This window comes from Lolium rigidum, chromosome 6 (genome assembly GCF_022539505.1).
Source record: "Lolium rigidum isolate FL_2022 chromosome 6, APGP_CSIRO_Lrig_0.1, whole genome shotgun sequence".
Taxonomy (NCBI): Eukaryota; Viridiplantae; Streptophyta; class Magnoliopsida; order Poales; family Poaceae; genus Lolium; species Lolium rigidum.
This window is the reverse complement of record NC_061513.1, coordinates 249,722,870-249,738,673: the sequence shown is the minus strand read 5'-3', so window position 1 is coordinate 249,738,673 and position 15,804 is coordinate 249,722,870. Positions and strand designations below refer to the sequence as shown.

Genomic DNA, 15,804 nt, shown 5'->3' with positions numbered 1-15,804 from the left:
TTTGACCGACGATTCCTCCTGGCTGTCGTCAGGTAGCAAGAAGCGGCTCTCTCTCTCTTTCCTGGAAACAAAGAAAGGCCTTTGGGCGCGCTCGCCTCTCGCCTGGCTTCTCTCTCTCTTTTTGGTTTTTCACTCCACCGCGCCGTGCCGCGCCGCCGTTTACTGCGCCCTCCGCTCCAAATCTACCCTCCCCTCCCCACTCCACTCCCCTCCCTCTCGCCCGCTCCGCTCGCCTTCATCATTCCTTGCTTCCCCCATTTCACGAGATCCCCATCCCCATCTCGCCGCCGTTCCATGCTGCATTAGCCCCCCGCCCGCCCGAGATCCACCTCACCTTCCGCTCGGCGGGAGCCATGTCCAACCGCCAGCACCAGCCGCCGCCAATGCCGGACACGCTCTCCGACGCCTTCGCCGCCGCCGTGCTCCTCTCCTCCAACGACAAGCCCGACACGCTCCCACCAGGCCGCCTCTCCCCGGTCTCCCCCCTCCCACACTCCTCCTCAAAGCACCACACCCCGAGCTCCTCCTCGGGCTCCTCCGGCTCCGTCTCCCGCGCGCCCGCCTTCGCCTCCCGCCGGAGCCACTCAGGCGAGATCCCACTCCCCTCCGACTGCCCTCCCCGCGGCGCCGCCCGCCCGGGCCACCGCCGCACCGGCTCCGGCCCCCTCATCTTCACCTCCAACTCCACCTCCTCCGCCACCTCCCCTCTCCCCCACACACTCCCCGCAGGCAACATCTGCCCCACCGGCCGCCTCGCCAAACCACAGCCCACCCTCTCCACCCCGCCGCCCCCGCCCCCGCCCCGCGCCATCCGCCACGACGTGCTCGGCTCCGGCACCGGCCACTACGGCCACGGCAGCATCATGCGCTCCCGCAGCGGCGGCGTGGCCGCGCCCGAGGAGGACGCCATGGTGCGGCGCGCCTTGTCCAGCGCCGACCCGGAGGAGCTCAAGCGGGCCGGCAACGAGCAGTACAAGAAGGGGTACTTCGACGAGGCGCTCAGGCTCTACGACCGCGCGCTCGCGCTCTGCCCGGACAATGCCGCCTGCCGGGCCAACCGGGCCGCCGCGCTCACCGGGCTCCGCCGATTCGGGGACGCCATCAAGGAGTGCGAGGAGGCCGTCAGGATCGACCCTTCCTACGGGCGCGCGCACCAGCGACTCGCATCGCTACACATAAGGTCAATCAATCAATCACCAACCCAATCTGCTTCTCTCTTGTCGGCGTGGATCTGTAGTAGTAGACTTACTACAATTACCGCGGAAAGCTTTTGTCTTTCTCGCGCCAGGTTAATTTCTCCGACGATCTACATGGTCTCGCCCCCACACCCACAATGCAGCGAATTATGCCAACCCAAAGTTGCCATTTTTAGCACTAGGGCTTACCACAAAACTGACATGGCCGCGCGTGGTGCGCTGCTTCCCTTTCATTATTGGCCTGGTAACGCAACACGATTTGCGCTGCAGTGGGCACAAGTTTTTCTTACCTTTTTCTCGGAATGCTTGGCGAGTTGGCATCCAAAAGGAAGCCGATTGATCTCAAGTGGGCACTGCTTTGCTTTACGCGCCTCTGGATTTCCCTCCTTTGGCATCCAAAATATCTGCTTTTTCCACTTCTATCGGAAGCACAAATAGCTGAATTTGGAACGGAACATAAATGGCAACATTACAAACACCTTGTTTCTGCTCCTTTTTGCTATAGTTAGTAATTCGGTCAACACTAGTTTCTACCTACATTTATCTAATGCTAGTACCAGATTAAGCGGCGATGTGCACATTATTCATCTGGTTTTACTGAATTGCAGGTTAGGGCACATTGAGGATGCTCAGAAGCACCTCTCACTGGCAACCGCGCAGCCTGACCTCCTAGAGCTGCACAAACTACAAACAGTGGAGAAGCACCTGGGAAGATGTCTTGATTCACGCAAGGCTGGGGACTGGAAGAGCGTGCTGAGGGAATGTGATGCCGCCATTGCGGCTGGAGCTGACTCCTCTGCTCTGGTTCGATTCTGCCCATCATCTACTACTCTTATTTTCACTACTTGTGATTTCTTGATTCAAGAACATGTTACTTATGTAATTCACCACTTGCAGCTCTTTGCCTCAAGAGCAGAAGCTCTTCTCCGGCTCAATCAGCTCGATGAGGCTGATATGGCCATCTCTAGTGCTTCCAAGTTGGATTATTATTCTTCATGCGCCTCAGACACCAAATTCTGCGGATTCTTTGCTAACGCGTACCTCTATTACGCACATGCCCAAGTTGATATCGCACTGGGAAGGTAATTCAGTAGTTCCTCAATATACTTACACAGATAAGAGCATGCGACTGTAGCTGGATACAAAACTTTATTCTGACTGCTTTGAATTGGCTAGTGAACTCCCTGTTAGCGTTACTCGTAAATGACTTAACACCAGTGAACATTTTTCAGGTTCGACCATGCTGTCTCTTCAGCTGATAAGGCCAGGATAATTGATCCAAGAAATGTTGAAGTGATAACAATGCACAACAATGTGAAAGCTGTTGCAAGAGCACGATCTCTAGGGAACGAGCTATTTAAATCTGGAAACTTTTCAGAAGCTTGCGTAGCTTATGGCGATGGGCTCAAACATCACCTTGTGAATCCAGTCCTTCACTGCAATAGGGCAGCTTGCAGGTTCAAGCTAGGGCAGTGGGAGAAGTCTGTTGAGGACTGCAATGAAGCCCTCAAGATTCAACCAAACTACACCAAGGCTCTGCTGAGGCGTGCAGCTTCCTATGATAAGGTAGCACATTATCTAGCTATTTCTGCTTTCCTGATTTTGAGTTTGAGAAACTCACTGCCGTTGCATTGTTGCGTATTTGGTGGTTAGATGGAGCGTTGGGCTGAATCTGTGAAAGATTATGAGGTTCTCAGAAGGGAACTCCCAGGTGACACGGAGGTGGCTGAGGCCTATTTCCATGCTCAGGTTGCCCTCAAATCATCTCGGGGTGAGGAGGTATCTAACTTGAAGTTTGGAGGAGAGGTTGAAGCAATTACAGGAATGGATCAATTCCAGATGGCTACTTCCTTGCCAGGTTTGTCTTATTGGCTCGTGTCCTTGATCTTTTTTTTTGCGGGGAGTGTCCTGGTTTCTTGTATTAGCCTTATTACACACATATTAACTGATACTCTTTATCGAAAAAATGAAAATAAAAAATAACTGAAAATAATGCAGTACTATTATGTAGAGTTTCCTCAAATAATACGACACACCTACCCATTCCTTAAAATCAAGCATAAAGGCAGCAATATTATCATGTAGCTTAGCCTTGTATTTGATAGCCAACATATTAATTCAAATCACCCCTGAAAACAGATAGTGAATTGTGGAAAATATTTGCAAAGTTCCAAGGTGGTGCCCCTTAAAGTTGGGACTAGTGCACTAATAGTATCATATTTCTGGTATTTTTGTTTGCTTCGGGTGTATTTCAGGAGTCTATTATCAGTCTGTTCCATAATGTAGGACGTTTTGCCAAGCTAAAATAGCTTGCCAAAACGTTTTACATTATGGAACAGAGAGAGTACAAAAGGAGTGGCAGTTGACTGGGAACCAAAACAATGGATTTGGTTTTGCTATCTGTTTTGCTTGGTTAACCTTGCTACAGATGTAAAACACTTATTATCAGTCTGTTCCATAATGTAGGACGTTTTGGCAATCTAAAATAGTTGCTGCTTCTCAGGAATGAGCAAGCCCATTTGATCAGCCTTATATCTTGGAGTGCTTTGCATCTTCTGTTCATATCGTGCGCCTGCACTTCATGATGTTGACTTGGAGTTGAGCAATATTTTTGAATTTACTGTAATCTTCACTTTTGCTGATAGGCATGAGGTTGTACCACCAGTTGTTAGTACTTATTACTGTTTAGTGCCCTGCAAGCAATTCTTGACGTGGCATATACTTTGCTGGCATTTTGTACTTTTCTATTTATTTCTGAAAATCTGTACCAATGCCAGTTGGAAGTACATAATTCAGTCACATTCTTCTGTCTTTTACATTGTCTTCTAGCAATGATGAAAGTCCTTAGGTTTTCTTTGTCTGACGCACTCTCGTTTGAAATGTACAGGTGTTTCAGTTGTCCATTTCATGACACCTTTGAATCAGCAGTGCTGCAAAATTTCTCCGTTTGTGAATGCACTCTGCAACAAATACCCATCTGTTAATTTCCTCAAGGTAAGTAGTTGTGAGTTCAATGGTCCATCCTTCTCATGTTCCTGGCTGTGGCCTAATTTTGACATGGTATTATGTTCTTTCACGTAGGTGGATGTGAACGAGAGCCCTGCAGTTGCACGCGCGGAAAATGTCAGGACGGTTCCAACATTCAAAATCTACAAAAACGCCGTAAGAGTGAAGGAGATGATCTGCCCCACCCAACAGCTGCTGGAGTACTCGGTGAGGCACTACGGGGTTTAGGCAACGAAGAGCAGTTCCGAAGTTCCCAAGCGCCTCCCGCTCCCCTCGAGCAAACCATGGGCTAGACCTGGAGCAGAGCCAGCGGAGATAACCTCCTTGGCGAGCGCAAAGCATGAAAAGAAGATGAGAGACAAGAGAGACGAGCAGCTTCCACCTCCGACCCGACCTTTTTTCCATCCGCGCGACGACGGTCTTCCCATTTTCGCACCCATTTGTTGATTACCAACTTATTTTGTTCTTCTTCCATTTTTCCGTGCGTACATCATTGTTCCCTTTAGAACAACAAAAACATTATCTTCCGATTCGTGGAAGAGCGACTGTAAATTTTCTTACTTCCATGTTTACCGGACAAGCCCAAGGAAAGAAAAAGTATAGATGCCATTTGTACTCTTTAAACCCAATCGATCTTGTTATGTGCAAGTTTAAGGTCACCATTGTCTCTACTAACCTCGCACCTTTGGCATGATCAGTTAATTGATCAGACACAAGCACAGCATGGACGAATTGCGCAATGTGCGTCCATGCTGAGATCTGTGTTACAGTGACTGCAGAAGAACTTGTGAGGAATGGTAGGTTTGGATGGTAGGTCAAGGTGGAGGTGTGGTACTCTGTCTGCAGGAAGCTATTATTGTGGCAATGCATGTGCCGTGGCATAGGATCCCCGGCCCTGTGTTGACCGTTTTGTTAGTTGTTCTTGGTAGCACCAGGTGGACCAGGTAATAATCCACCCATCCGTCCATCCACGAGGCCGACACGCTCTCGTCCAGCCCTGGTGTGCCGAGACTGCCCCGTTTTGGCATCTCCTCCCTCGTCCAGATCGGCGCGCGCGCACTTGCTCCGCCCTGTGTCGCTGTCCGGCGGCGGCGCCAGGTAGGGCGCTCGTGAGGCATATGGGCGCCACCACCGTCCGTCGTGGTGGTAGGAGGAGGACGCGTCGGCCATGTTCGCTGGAAATGCAGCTCGCGATTGGCCAGATGCGAAAGAGAAACAACACATGTCCCTTTGTGTGCATCTGGGTCGCTGTTTAGTTTGCCATGGCCAACAGTGCGCGTGCGTGCGTGGTCCGCCGGAGCAGTGCCGCGCCGACCGCGGCGGTCCCTGGCGCTGCGTAAATTCCTCCCCGCCGCTGCCGGCGCGCCAGGCCACGAGAGGCGAGGCCGGCGGGACGAGGCACGCCGATGATGGCCCATGAAACGTGCTGTGGGCTTGTTAGTTGGGTGTGGACCGTCCCAGACCAAGTAGCAGGCCAGTCCAAGGCCTTTTATAGTTCTATCCAAGACCTCCTACATTGTAAGCCTTCCAGCCCCCTACCCGTTTGGGCCGTTGCCACACCTTTACTTTTTCTTCTTCACGAAAGCGCAAAAAAAAAAAATTGCGTTTTGATGTTTTGATGCATTGGTGAAAAAGAAGGTTATTTACATGTTCAAAGAAGAACTAACACCATGTCATACAACTCAGGGTCTGTTTGTTTGAGCTATGGTTGTGCAGAAAAAGCTGCTGCATAGGATAAGCAGATGTTTTAGATGTTGCTCGTGTACATACGTGGAGAGGCACATTTACCATAGAGGCGCTCGCCGGTGGCCAGCTGCTGCCAGCGTGGATGTGGCGGATTGCAAGGAGCCGGGCAAAGATGCTGAGACTCCTCGCGGACTTCTCCTGCGACAGTGGAAAATCCGACCGTGAGCAATCCTTCTCCGACCTCGTCGACGCTGGTCGCAGGCAGTCGCACGACGGCCACGTCCCAATGGCGCTAGTGGCGGCCAAGCAGAGGCGGGAGGAGAAGGTCCGTTTCGGCTGCTGTAGGCCGCACGGTGTTGCCGATGAATCTTTTTGCCAACGGAGTGGTGGTGGCGGCCTGCTGCAAGGATGGAGGCGCAGAGATTTGGGTCGTCCCTGGCTCTGCTCAATGGGGAAAAGAGCTATGAGATTTTCTGGGATGGGACAGAAGAAAACGATTCTTTACCCAGCGGTGGAAATCATCGGCAAATATGACAAAACCAAATGGGTAAATACACATATCGGTTCGGTGGTTAAGGTGGAATTGGGAAGCTACGGATGATTTCTGCCTGTGACCTAAGCCAACGTTCAAAGCCACCCGTTTGTTTCAATTTATTGGTTTTTTCTAATAGAAAGCTGAAAAAAACCCAAACAAACACCTCCTCAACCCAACGGACATAACTAGCGTAGGTGTGTTTCAAAAAAAAAAAACTAACTAGGCATGTGTTAGGTCGGGCCAGGCTAAGGAAACCCGATAGTGAAAAATCAGACCCAAGCCTAGCCCAACCCAATCAAAAGCCTAGAAAGCACATCGGGCCGGGCCACTTTGTGAAATGCAGTTTTTGAGCTACCCAGGCCTAGCCCGGCCTGATTGTTCGGTTCTATATTTTTAGGCCTAGGCCTACGATTTTTGGGCCGGGCCTCGGGCTGCCCATGGCCAGGCATTGAACAGCTGATGAATGCGCCGAGCCCCCGCTTGAGCCAACTATTGTGCTTCTGCCTTGATCGTGTCTAGAAGGAGGCCACAGAGGGCATGACTGATGGAGGGGCAGGGCGTTGTCGGAGACGGCAGCATTGCCATGCTTTCAAACCCACGATGTCGTGAGCATGATTACCTGCGCAGCAAGCGAGGGGTGGATTGAAGTGATTTGGGCCACCAATCCTCGAGAGGTCCTCGCTCCTCGGCAACAGGAGAGGTAGCGGTCGATCGGATCCAAGACAGAACCTAGTGCCAAATCGTGGCGAAGGGGCAACCCGACCACACTCCTTCCAGTCGTAGGTTGTGAGCTTCACGTCTCCGTTCGCCGATGATGACCTGGGTGGCTGTTAAGTTTCAGCAGCAGTGTGTCTTTCACCTTATCTTACACAGTATTCTTCGTCTTTGTCTTCCGCGGTTTACATCAGGCCATTGGATACGGTACGTGATGCCGACTGATCCTAGTAGCGTCGGATGCACTAATCACCGGAAATAATACTTTTCGGACTTGTCTGAACTTGTTTTTTCCTTTCAGTTTCAGGCACCCTTGATTCAGCGGTTGCGTGCCAGGAAGGCTCGAAGCTGACTGGGCCGGGTCCTTGTGTTCGACACGAATAAGAGTATCTCCAGCCGCGTCCCCCAAACCGCGCTGGACTGAGCGTTTGGGGACGTGTTTTGTTCGTGCCGCCTTTGGGGGACGTCGCTCCACAGCCGCGCCCCCCAAACGCCGCCCCCAAACATTTAAAATACTTATTTTTAACACAGAACCATTTATTAAATATAGCATATAAATAAAAATGTGTGCGAAGATTGTTTTCAAATTAAATTACAACAAACAATAAAACAAGTAAACAAATATAATAAATAGAGGTAGATGCTACATCAAGGTGCCACGGTATTTCCTTTGATCCTCCACAAATGCTCAACGAGATCAGCTTGAAGTTGCTCATGCACATTGCTGTCACGGATCTCTGCGTGCATGGCGAGAAAATCAGCAAAACCGGCAGGCAACTTATGATCAACCTCTGCAAGAGGGCCTTCACACTCATAGGGACCAACATGTGATCTAGCATGATTCTTGCGGTCATCCTCGATGATCATGTTGTGCATGATCACACAAGCCTGCATCACCTCCCACATTTGGTCGTGAGACCAGCTTAGAGCAGGTGCCGGACAATGGCAAATTATGCTTGAAGCACACCAAATGCCGCTCGACATCCTTCCTGCAAGCCTCCTGTCGCGTAGCAAAGTGAGAATTCTTCAGACCTGATGGATTCGAGATTGTTTTGACAAAAGTGGCCCATTTTAGATATATACCATCGGCTAGATAAAAGCCTTTGGTATATTCGTGGCCATTGATCTCATAGTTGCATGGTGGAGCATGCCCTTCCACTAGTCTGCTGAACACCGGAGACTGCTGCAACACGTTGATGTCATTGTGTGATCCCGCCATGCCAAAGAAAGAATGCCAAATCCACAAGTCATAATCTGCCACAGCTTCAAGCACCACACTGCAATATCCATGACGCCCTTTGTATATACCTTGCCAAGCAAACATGCAGTTCTTCCATGCCCAGTGCATGCAATCGATGCTTCCAAGCATTCCAGGAAATCCTCTGGCAGCATTTTGTGCCATGATCCTTGCAGTCTCTTCCTCAGTTGGCCCTCTCAAATAGTATTTGCCAAACTTTCCCACCACAGCTCGGCAAAACTTGTACATGCACTCAATAGCAGTAGACTCACTCATGCGAAGGTAGTCGTCCCGTGTATCGGCAGGTGCTCCGTATGCAAGCATCCTCATGGCGGCGGTGCACTTCGAATCGACGAGAACCCGAGAACGCCTACAACGTCGAGCTTGAGCTTGAAGTAGGGGTCGAACTCTCGAACGCCGTGGAGGATATTCATGAACAGCCCCTTGCTCATCCTGTACCGGCGCCGAAAATTGTCGGCATATGTTGCGTCGTCGGCGAAGTAGTCGTTGTGCAGCATGGCATGCCCCTCCATCCTCTGCCGGGGCTTCGACTTCCTTCTTCCCGGCCTTGATCCTCCGCGGCGCGGCCTCTTCCTCTTCTCTGCCTCAGCGTCGAGCATGTCCTGGAGGGACGCGATGATCAGCAAATGCTCCCGCAGGTCGTGGTCAAAGGCTTGCTCGTCCTCCAGCAGCAGGGCAACCATCTCATCGTCGCTGTCCATGGCTAAAGCAAAATCAATGGTTAAAATTGCGCCGAGGCAGACGATGCAACAAACAGCGGCCAATCGCGCCTACCTGGCAAGTCGTCGAGCACCTTCTGTGCGCGGAGGTGGGGCGGATTTGACGGCGCGTTCTGGGACGCGCTGGCGACGCGGTGGCGGCGGCACGACCGGCGGGAGCCCCAGCCGCGACAACGGTGCCGACTCTCAGCAGAGATCAGACGTCCAACCGGCCGGGAAATCCAGCGGCGGCGGTGGGGTGGGAGGCGCAGGAACGAAGGAGCGACGAGAAAAGAGGCGCGAACCAACGGTTTAGACAAATAGTCGCCGACATGTGGGAGCCCGCCTCGCTTTTCGGTGTGTCCGGCGTCCCAGGTGCGTCCCCTGTGGGACGGGGACGGGCTCGGGGCGCCGGACACCGTATCGGGCCGCGTCGGACAAAAATGAGCTTTAGGAGACGCGGCTGGAACGCATTTTTTGTCCGGCGCGCCCCAAATTCCTTTGGGGGACGCTTTGGGGGACGCGGCTGGAGATGCTCTAACATTCCAACTGCAAGTCCTGTCGCTTTTTTTTTTTTTCGCAATTACGACGAGACTAGATGTGAAGTTGTCACAGTCTAGTCCTCCTGCTTATCTCAAGACTGAAAGTTCTGCTGACGAGAAGGCAATGCAGACTGGAGAGTTCATAGGCGATGGTGGGATGCAGTATCACAGTTCACAAACTAAATTTACAGAGCGTTAGCTGTTCATTAAGTACGATGTAGGTGGTTGCTGTCGCCTGTTCTGAAGAATATTGTTTGTTCATAGACGAGATAGGTCAACCATGCAAACAATAATCCCCGAGGCGGAATATGCCTGAGAAAACAATAATGTCGCCATGGAAGTGGTGGTTGCTGTCGCCTGTTGAAGACTTTGCACGATTGGTTCTTGGACTCAAGGACGCCGATGGGGCGGACGGAGTTCGAGTGCTAGACATTGACATGGCACACCCATGTGTGCGTTCTTCTCATGGTTTTACTTCTGTTAGGATTCCATTACCAATGATCGTGGTAGCCCTATCGCCCCATCGGGAATGTGTTTCTGGGAATTTTTTCCAATTGTGTTGGCATCTGGCAATGTGTTTCTAAGAAGAAAATTGCAAAAGACCACCATAATTTTTAAACATAATGCCATGGATCCGACTTTATATATAAAGCCATACGGCAACCAAGTAGCAATATGGATACAAGCATGAGACACGGCTTCCATAAGCCCCACATCACCCACACATGATAGAGTTTAACACAGTCGCCTACAAATTACCAAAGTTCAGGGCACACATCACATAGCAATATAGCATAACACATCAAGATACATGAGTGGCCACCACTCCAAGGCCTCACGCTCCCGATCTTAGCCTCGCATGTAGGCTCTTAACCTCGCCAATCGTCACGTCCAGCATCCCTCGGTTCCTTGGCTTGACGAGAACCCTCCATCTATGCATATAAGTGAACATATGAAAGAATACATCAGCGGGGTTGTTGATAAGTTTCCCTTCCATAGCTAGTTTGTTCCTAATATTCCAGAGCGCCCAACATTGAGCCGCAAAGGTGAACCAAGCTAGTCTACGTAGGGACCCCGATACCCAGCCCCTGCTGGGTTCCAGTCGCAGTGCATGAGCTCCCTAGCTCCCGCCCACACCAGCTTCGCAAGATGGCAGGCGAAGAAGATGTGGTTGCAGTCCTCCCGTTCCCCACAGAAGGCACAAGCCCCATTGGTTGGGGCATTTCATTTAGCCACCTGCACCCCAGATGGCAATCTGCTCTTGATGAGTTGCCACAGGAAGATCTTAATTTTCGGCGGAACCCTCGTCCTCCAAACCTCTTTAAAGTGTGTTACTACCGCCCCTTGCGTTAGCCGCCCATAGATAGACCTGGTAGAGAATTCGCCCGAGGCCTCTAGGGACCATGCCACCTCATCCTCCCCTGCCACATAGGGGTGGATATCTAAGATTCTACAAAGGTTCTCCCATTCCACCATCTCTTCTAGACCAAAAGTCCTTCTGAAACGAATTCGCCACCCATTGGCGTCCCGCACCTCAGCTACCGTCGCAAAAGGGTTGTCACAACACTGAAACAAGCGGGGAAACAGTTCCCTTAGAGGACCCTTCCTCGTCCACCAATCGAGCCAGAAGTACGTCCGTCTTCCGTCAGCGACGTTGTGCCTCGCTCCCAGCTTAAAATACCATTTTATCTTCTGGATGGCATTCCAAAACTAAGAGCCCTTGGTCGGCACCAACAGGGAGAAGATATCATTCCCTCCCAAGTATTTAGCTCTGATTAGGTCCGCCCATAAACCCTTAGCCCCTTGGTAGAGTTTCCAGATCCACTTGAGCATCAAGAAAATATTCATGACCCTCGTGTTGATGACTCCCAGCCCCCCAAATTCCCGGGGTTTGCAGACCGTGGCCTAGTCTACCATGTTGTACTTCCTCTTGTTACTCGCCCCTTCCCAAAAGAAGCGAGTGATACGTCTCAAACGCATCTATAATTTTTGATGCTCCATGCTTGTTTTACACCAATTCATATATGTTTTGCTTACACTTCGTTGCATTTTTATACGTTTTCTGGCACAAACCTATTAACAAGATGCCACAGTATCAGTTCCCTGTTTTATGCTATTTTTGTATTTCAGAAAAGTTGTACAGGAAATATTATCGGAATTGGACAAAACAAAAGCAGAAGTCAATATTTTACCGTAACGAAAACATAGTCCAGAGGAGAGTCGAAAGGGGGCAGCAGGGCGGCCACACCTGCCCTAGGCGTGGCCTAGACCTGGCCGCGCCTAGGGGTGGTGTGGGACACCCTGGCCTCCACCGACATCGCCCCTCCGCCTATTTATTCACGATCTCGGGAAAACCTGGAATACCCGAGCCCCCATCCACGAAAAGTTCCGTCACGCCACCATCGCAGAACCCATCTCGGGGGTTATGAAGCTCTTCCCGGCACCCTGCTGGAGGGGGAAATCATCGCCGGAGGCATCTACATCGCCATGCCCGCCTCCGAAGTGATGCGTGAGTAGTTCATCCCCGGACTATGGGTCCATAACAGTAGCTAGATGGTTGTCTTCTCCAATTTGTGCTTCATGTATAGATCTTGTGAGCTGCCCTACATGATCAAGATCATCCTTATGTAATCCTACATGTTGTGTTTGCTGGGATCCGAAGAATATTTTATATTATGTTGAGGTCGATTATATATTCATGTCATATGTTATTTGTGATCTTGCATGCTCTTCGTTGCTAGTAGATACTCTGGCCAAGTAGATGCTTGTGAGTCCAAGAGGGGGTATATATGCTCAATAGTAGGTTCATGCCTCTAGTTTTCTGGAAGAGTGACAATAACTTCTAAGACTGTAGATGTGCTGTTGCTACTAGGAAGAAAACAACAATGTTTTATCCAAGGGTAATTCTATTATTTACTTTACACACATTGCTTACCGCGATAATATGTTGCTTGCAACTTAATACTGGAAGGGGTTCAGACGATAACCGGAAGGTGGATTATTAGTCATAGACGCAGTTGGATTATGGTCTATGTATTGTTGTATTGCCCAAAAGAAATCTCATAGTAATCATCTTGTCATGTATGGTCGATATTCTGTCAATTTCCCAGCAGTAATTTATTCACCCAACATGCTATTTATCTTTATGGAGAGACACCTCTAGTGAACTATGGACCCCGGTCCTTTCTTTTACACTGATAAATTCATCCACTGCAATCCTTTTCTTTTACTTAGTGCAAAACTCAGTTCTCTTTAATTACTACAAACATCTCCTTCCACTCGATACGTATAATCCTTTGTGTTCAGCAAACCGGTGAGATTGACAATTTCACTGTAAGTTGGGGAAAAAGTAGTTTGGTTGTGTTGTGTGCAGGTTCCACGTTGTTGCTAACGCCGGTAGTGCACCATGCCACTAGTCAGCTAGCAACACCTTCAAAAGTCACGATTTTCTTCTACTGGTCGATTAAACCTTGGTTTCGTACTGAGGGAAAAGTTGCTGTTGTGCTCATCACACCTTCCTCTTGGGGTTTCCCAACCGCTTCCACAACAACTGCCAACAAGATTGTCTGGCGCCATCACCGGAGCACCATCAGCGAGCTCTGGACTTATTTATTTCCCCATCTGTCGTATCATGAAGGAGGTAGATCCCCATAGCGAACATCGGGAGGCTCGAGAGACACGAATTGGTAAGTTATAGTCTCCTTGTTGATGCCAGGAACAACCCCTGCCATGGGTTAACCCTATGGCCCACCTTTTCTGTCAAGAATTGCCAGTTCGCAATCGACAAGGTCTTGTCTGATACCGGCAGCCCTAAGTATTTCATCGGGAGGTTCTCAAGGTTATAGTTGAGCTAGTCGGCTACCCTTAGCTTTTGCGTGTCATCCACCCCTGTGACAACCGCCTCACTTTTATTAAAGTTAATCTTAATCCCCGACATGTTCTCAAAGCAAAGTAAGAGTAGTTTCAAATTCGCGAAGGCCACCATAATTCAGGGTAGAGTTTAAAAGACCACCACCATTCTTTTTTTTTGAAAACCACCAGGCAGCCCTCTACGTTTCGCAAAACACGTTGATCACTCCGTGTAGCTTGTTTGATGGTGTTTTTAACAGAATAGGCCCACATACAGGCCGATGTTGCAAAGACATAACGGTCAAAGGAGAAAAATGTTAGACTAGTAATATATATTGTGGTTTTTTTAAACTCAGAGGGACCCACTTGTCAGCACCACTCAACTCTCTACTTTCTCGCTCTCTCTACCAAGCGGACCTCACCAGTCATTCCTAACCTACAACCACCCACGTCATGGACGACATGCAAAATCAGCATCAATTTCACCACCGCTCCCGCTCACGAACAACCGTCACCGTCCATGGTGCCGTCATAGAGCTTGCCCCTGCTCGCGGAGAGGACCCCCAAAGGTGCAGCTTTGGAGGAGCATGCCCCTACCAATGGGGCCATGCTAAGAGCACGTCACAACCACGGCCGACGTTGATAGTATGTGGCTATGGCAGGTGTCTTTGTTCAATTTAAAGAACATGTTGAACGTCTTCTCAATCACAAATTTATCCATGTTCAGTTGGATTGGGGAGACAAATATCGCAATCTCAACACCTTCTTTAAGCACCTTGGGACTGATCATCGTGTAGCATGTTCTCATACACGTCAGCGGAATGGTTCTGCCGAATGTAAGCATCATCATATTGTTGAAACTGACCTTACTCTTATGGCACATTGATACGCGTACAGCACGCGTCCGTTGGGAACCCCAAGAGGAAGGTGTGATGCGTACAGCGGCAAGTTTTCCCTCAGTAAGAAACCAAGGTTTATCGAACCAGTAGGAGCCAAGAAGCACGTTGAAGGTTGATGGCGGCGAGATGTAGTGCGGCGCAACACCAGGGATTCCGGCGCCAACGTGAAACCTGCACAACACAACCAAAGTACTTTGTCCCAACGTAACAGTGAGGTTGTCAATCTCACCGGCTTGCTGTAACAAAGGATTAGATGTATAGTGTGGATGATGATTGTTTGCAGAGAACAGTAGAACAAGTATTGCAGCAGATTGTATTCAATGTAAAGGAATGGACCGGGGTCCACAGTTCACTAGAGGTGTCTCTCCCATAAGATAAATAGCATGTTGGGTGAACAAATTACAGTTGGGCAATTGATAAATAGAGAGGGCATGACAATGCACATACATGATATGATGAGTATTATGAGATTTAATTGGGCATTATGACAAAGTACATAGACCGCTATCCAGCATGCATCTATGCCTAAAAGTCCACCTTCAGGTTATCATCCGAACCCCTTCCAGTATTAAGTTGCAAACAACAGACAATTGCATTAAGTATGGTGCGTAATGTAATCAATAACTACATCCTCGGACATAGCATCGATGTTTTATCCCTAGTGGCAACAGCACATCCATAACCTTAGGGGCTTCTGTCACTCCCCCAGATTCACGGAGACATGAACCCACTATCGAGCATAAATACTCCCTCTTGGAGTTACAAGCATCAACTTGGCCAAAGCATCTACTAGTAACGGAGAGCATGCAAGATCATAAACAACACATAGATTGATAATCAACATAACATAGTATTCTCTATCCATCGGATCCCAACAAACACAACATATAGCATTACAGATAGATGATCTTGATCATGTTAGGCAGCTCACAAGATCCGACAATGAAGCATAATGAGGAGAAGACAACCATCTAGCTACTGCTATGGACCCATAGTCCAGGGGTGAACTACTCACTCATCACTCCGGAGGCGACCATGGCGGTGAAGAGTCCTCCGGGAGATGATTCCCCTCTCCGACAGGGTGCCGGAGGCGATCTCCTGAATCCCCCGAGATGGGATTGGCGGCGGCGGCGTCTCTGGAAGGTTTCCCGTATCGTGGCTCTCGGTACTGGGGGTTTCGCGATGAAGGCTATTTGTAGGCGGAAGTGTAGGATAATGTTGCATAGAAAACAAAAATTTTCCTACCGCGAACACGCAATCCAAGCCAAGATGCAATCTAGAAGACGGTAGCAACGAGGGGTTTATCGAGTCTCACCCTTGAAGAGATTCCAAAGCCTACAAGAGGAGGCTCTTGTTGCTGCGGTAGACGTTCACTTGCCGCTTGCAAAAGCGCGTAGAAGATCTTGATCACGATCGCTCCG

The 15,804-nt window shown here is 49.8% G+C and overlaps 1 protein-coding gene across 1 annotated transcript; it reads left to right on the top strand.

Annotated features, from left to right (window-relative positions):
- Positions 1-353: 353 nt before the first annotated feature.
- Positions 354-4,826, top strand: LOC124667344 (TPR repeat-containing thioredoxin TTL1-like). Its single transcript, XM_047204639.1, has 7 exons — positions 354-1,180; positions 1,805-2,000; positions 2,094-2,278; positions 2,429-2,762; positions 2,850-3,054; positions 4,084-4,190; positions 4,278-4,826. Exons 1-7 carry the CDS (start codon positions 354-356, stop codon positions 4,428-4,430), a joined length of 2,007 nt encoding a protein of 668 aa, XP_047060595.1. The 3' UTR covers positions 4,431-4,826.
- The last annotated feature ends 10,978 nt before the right edge of the window (positions 4,827-15,804 follow it).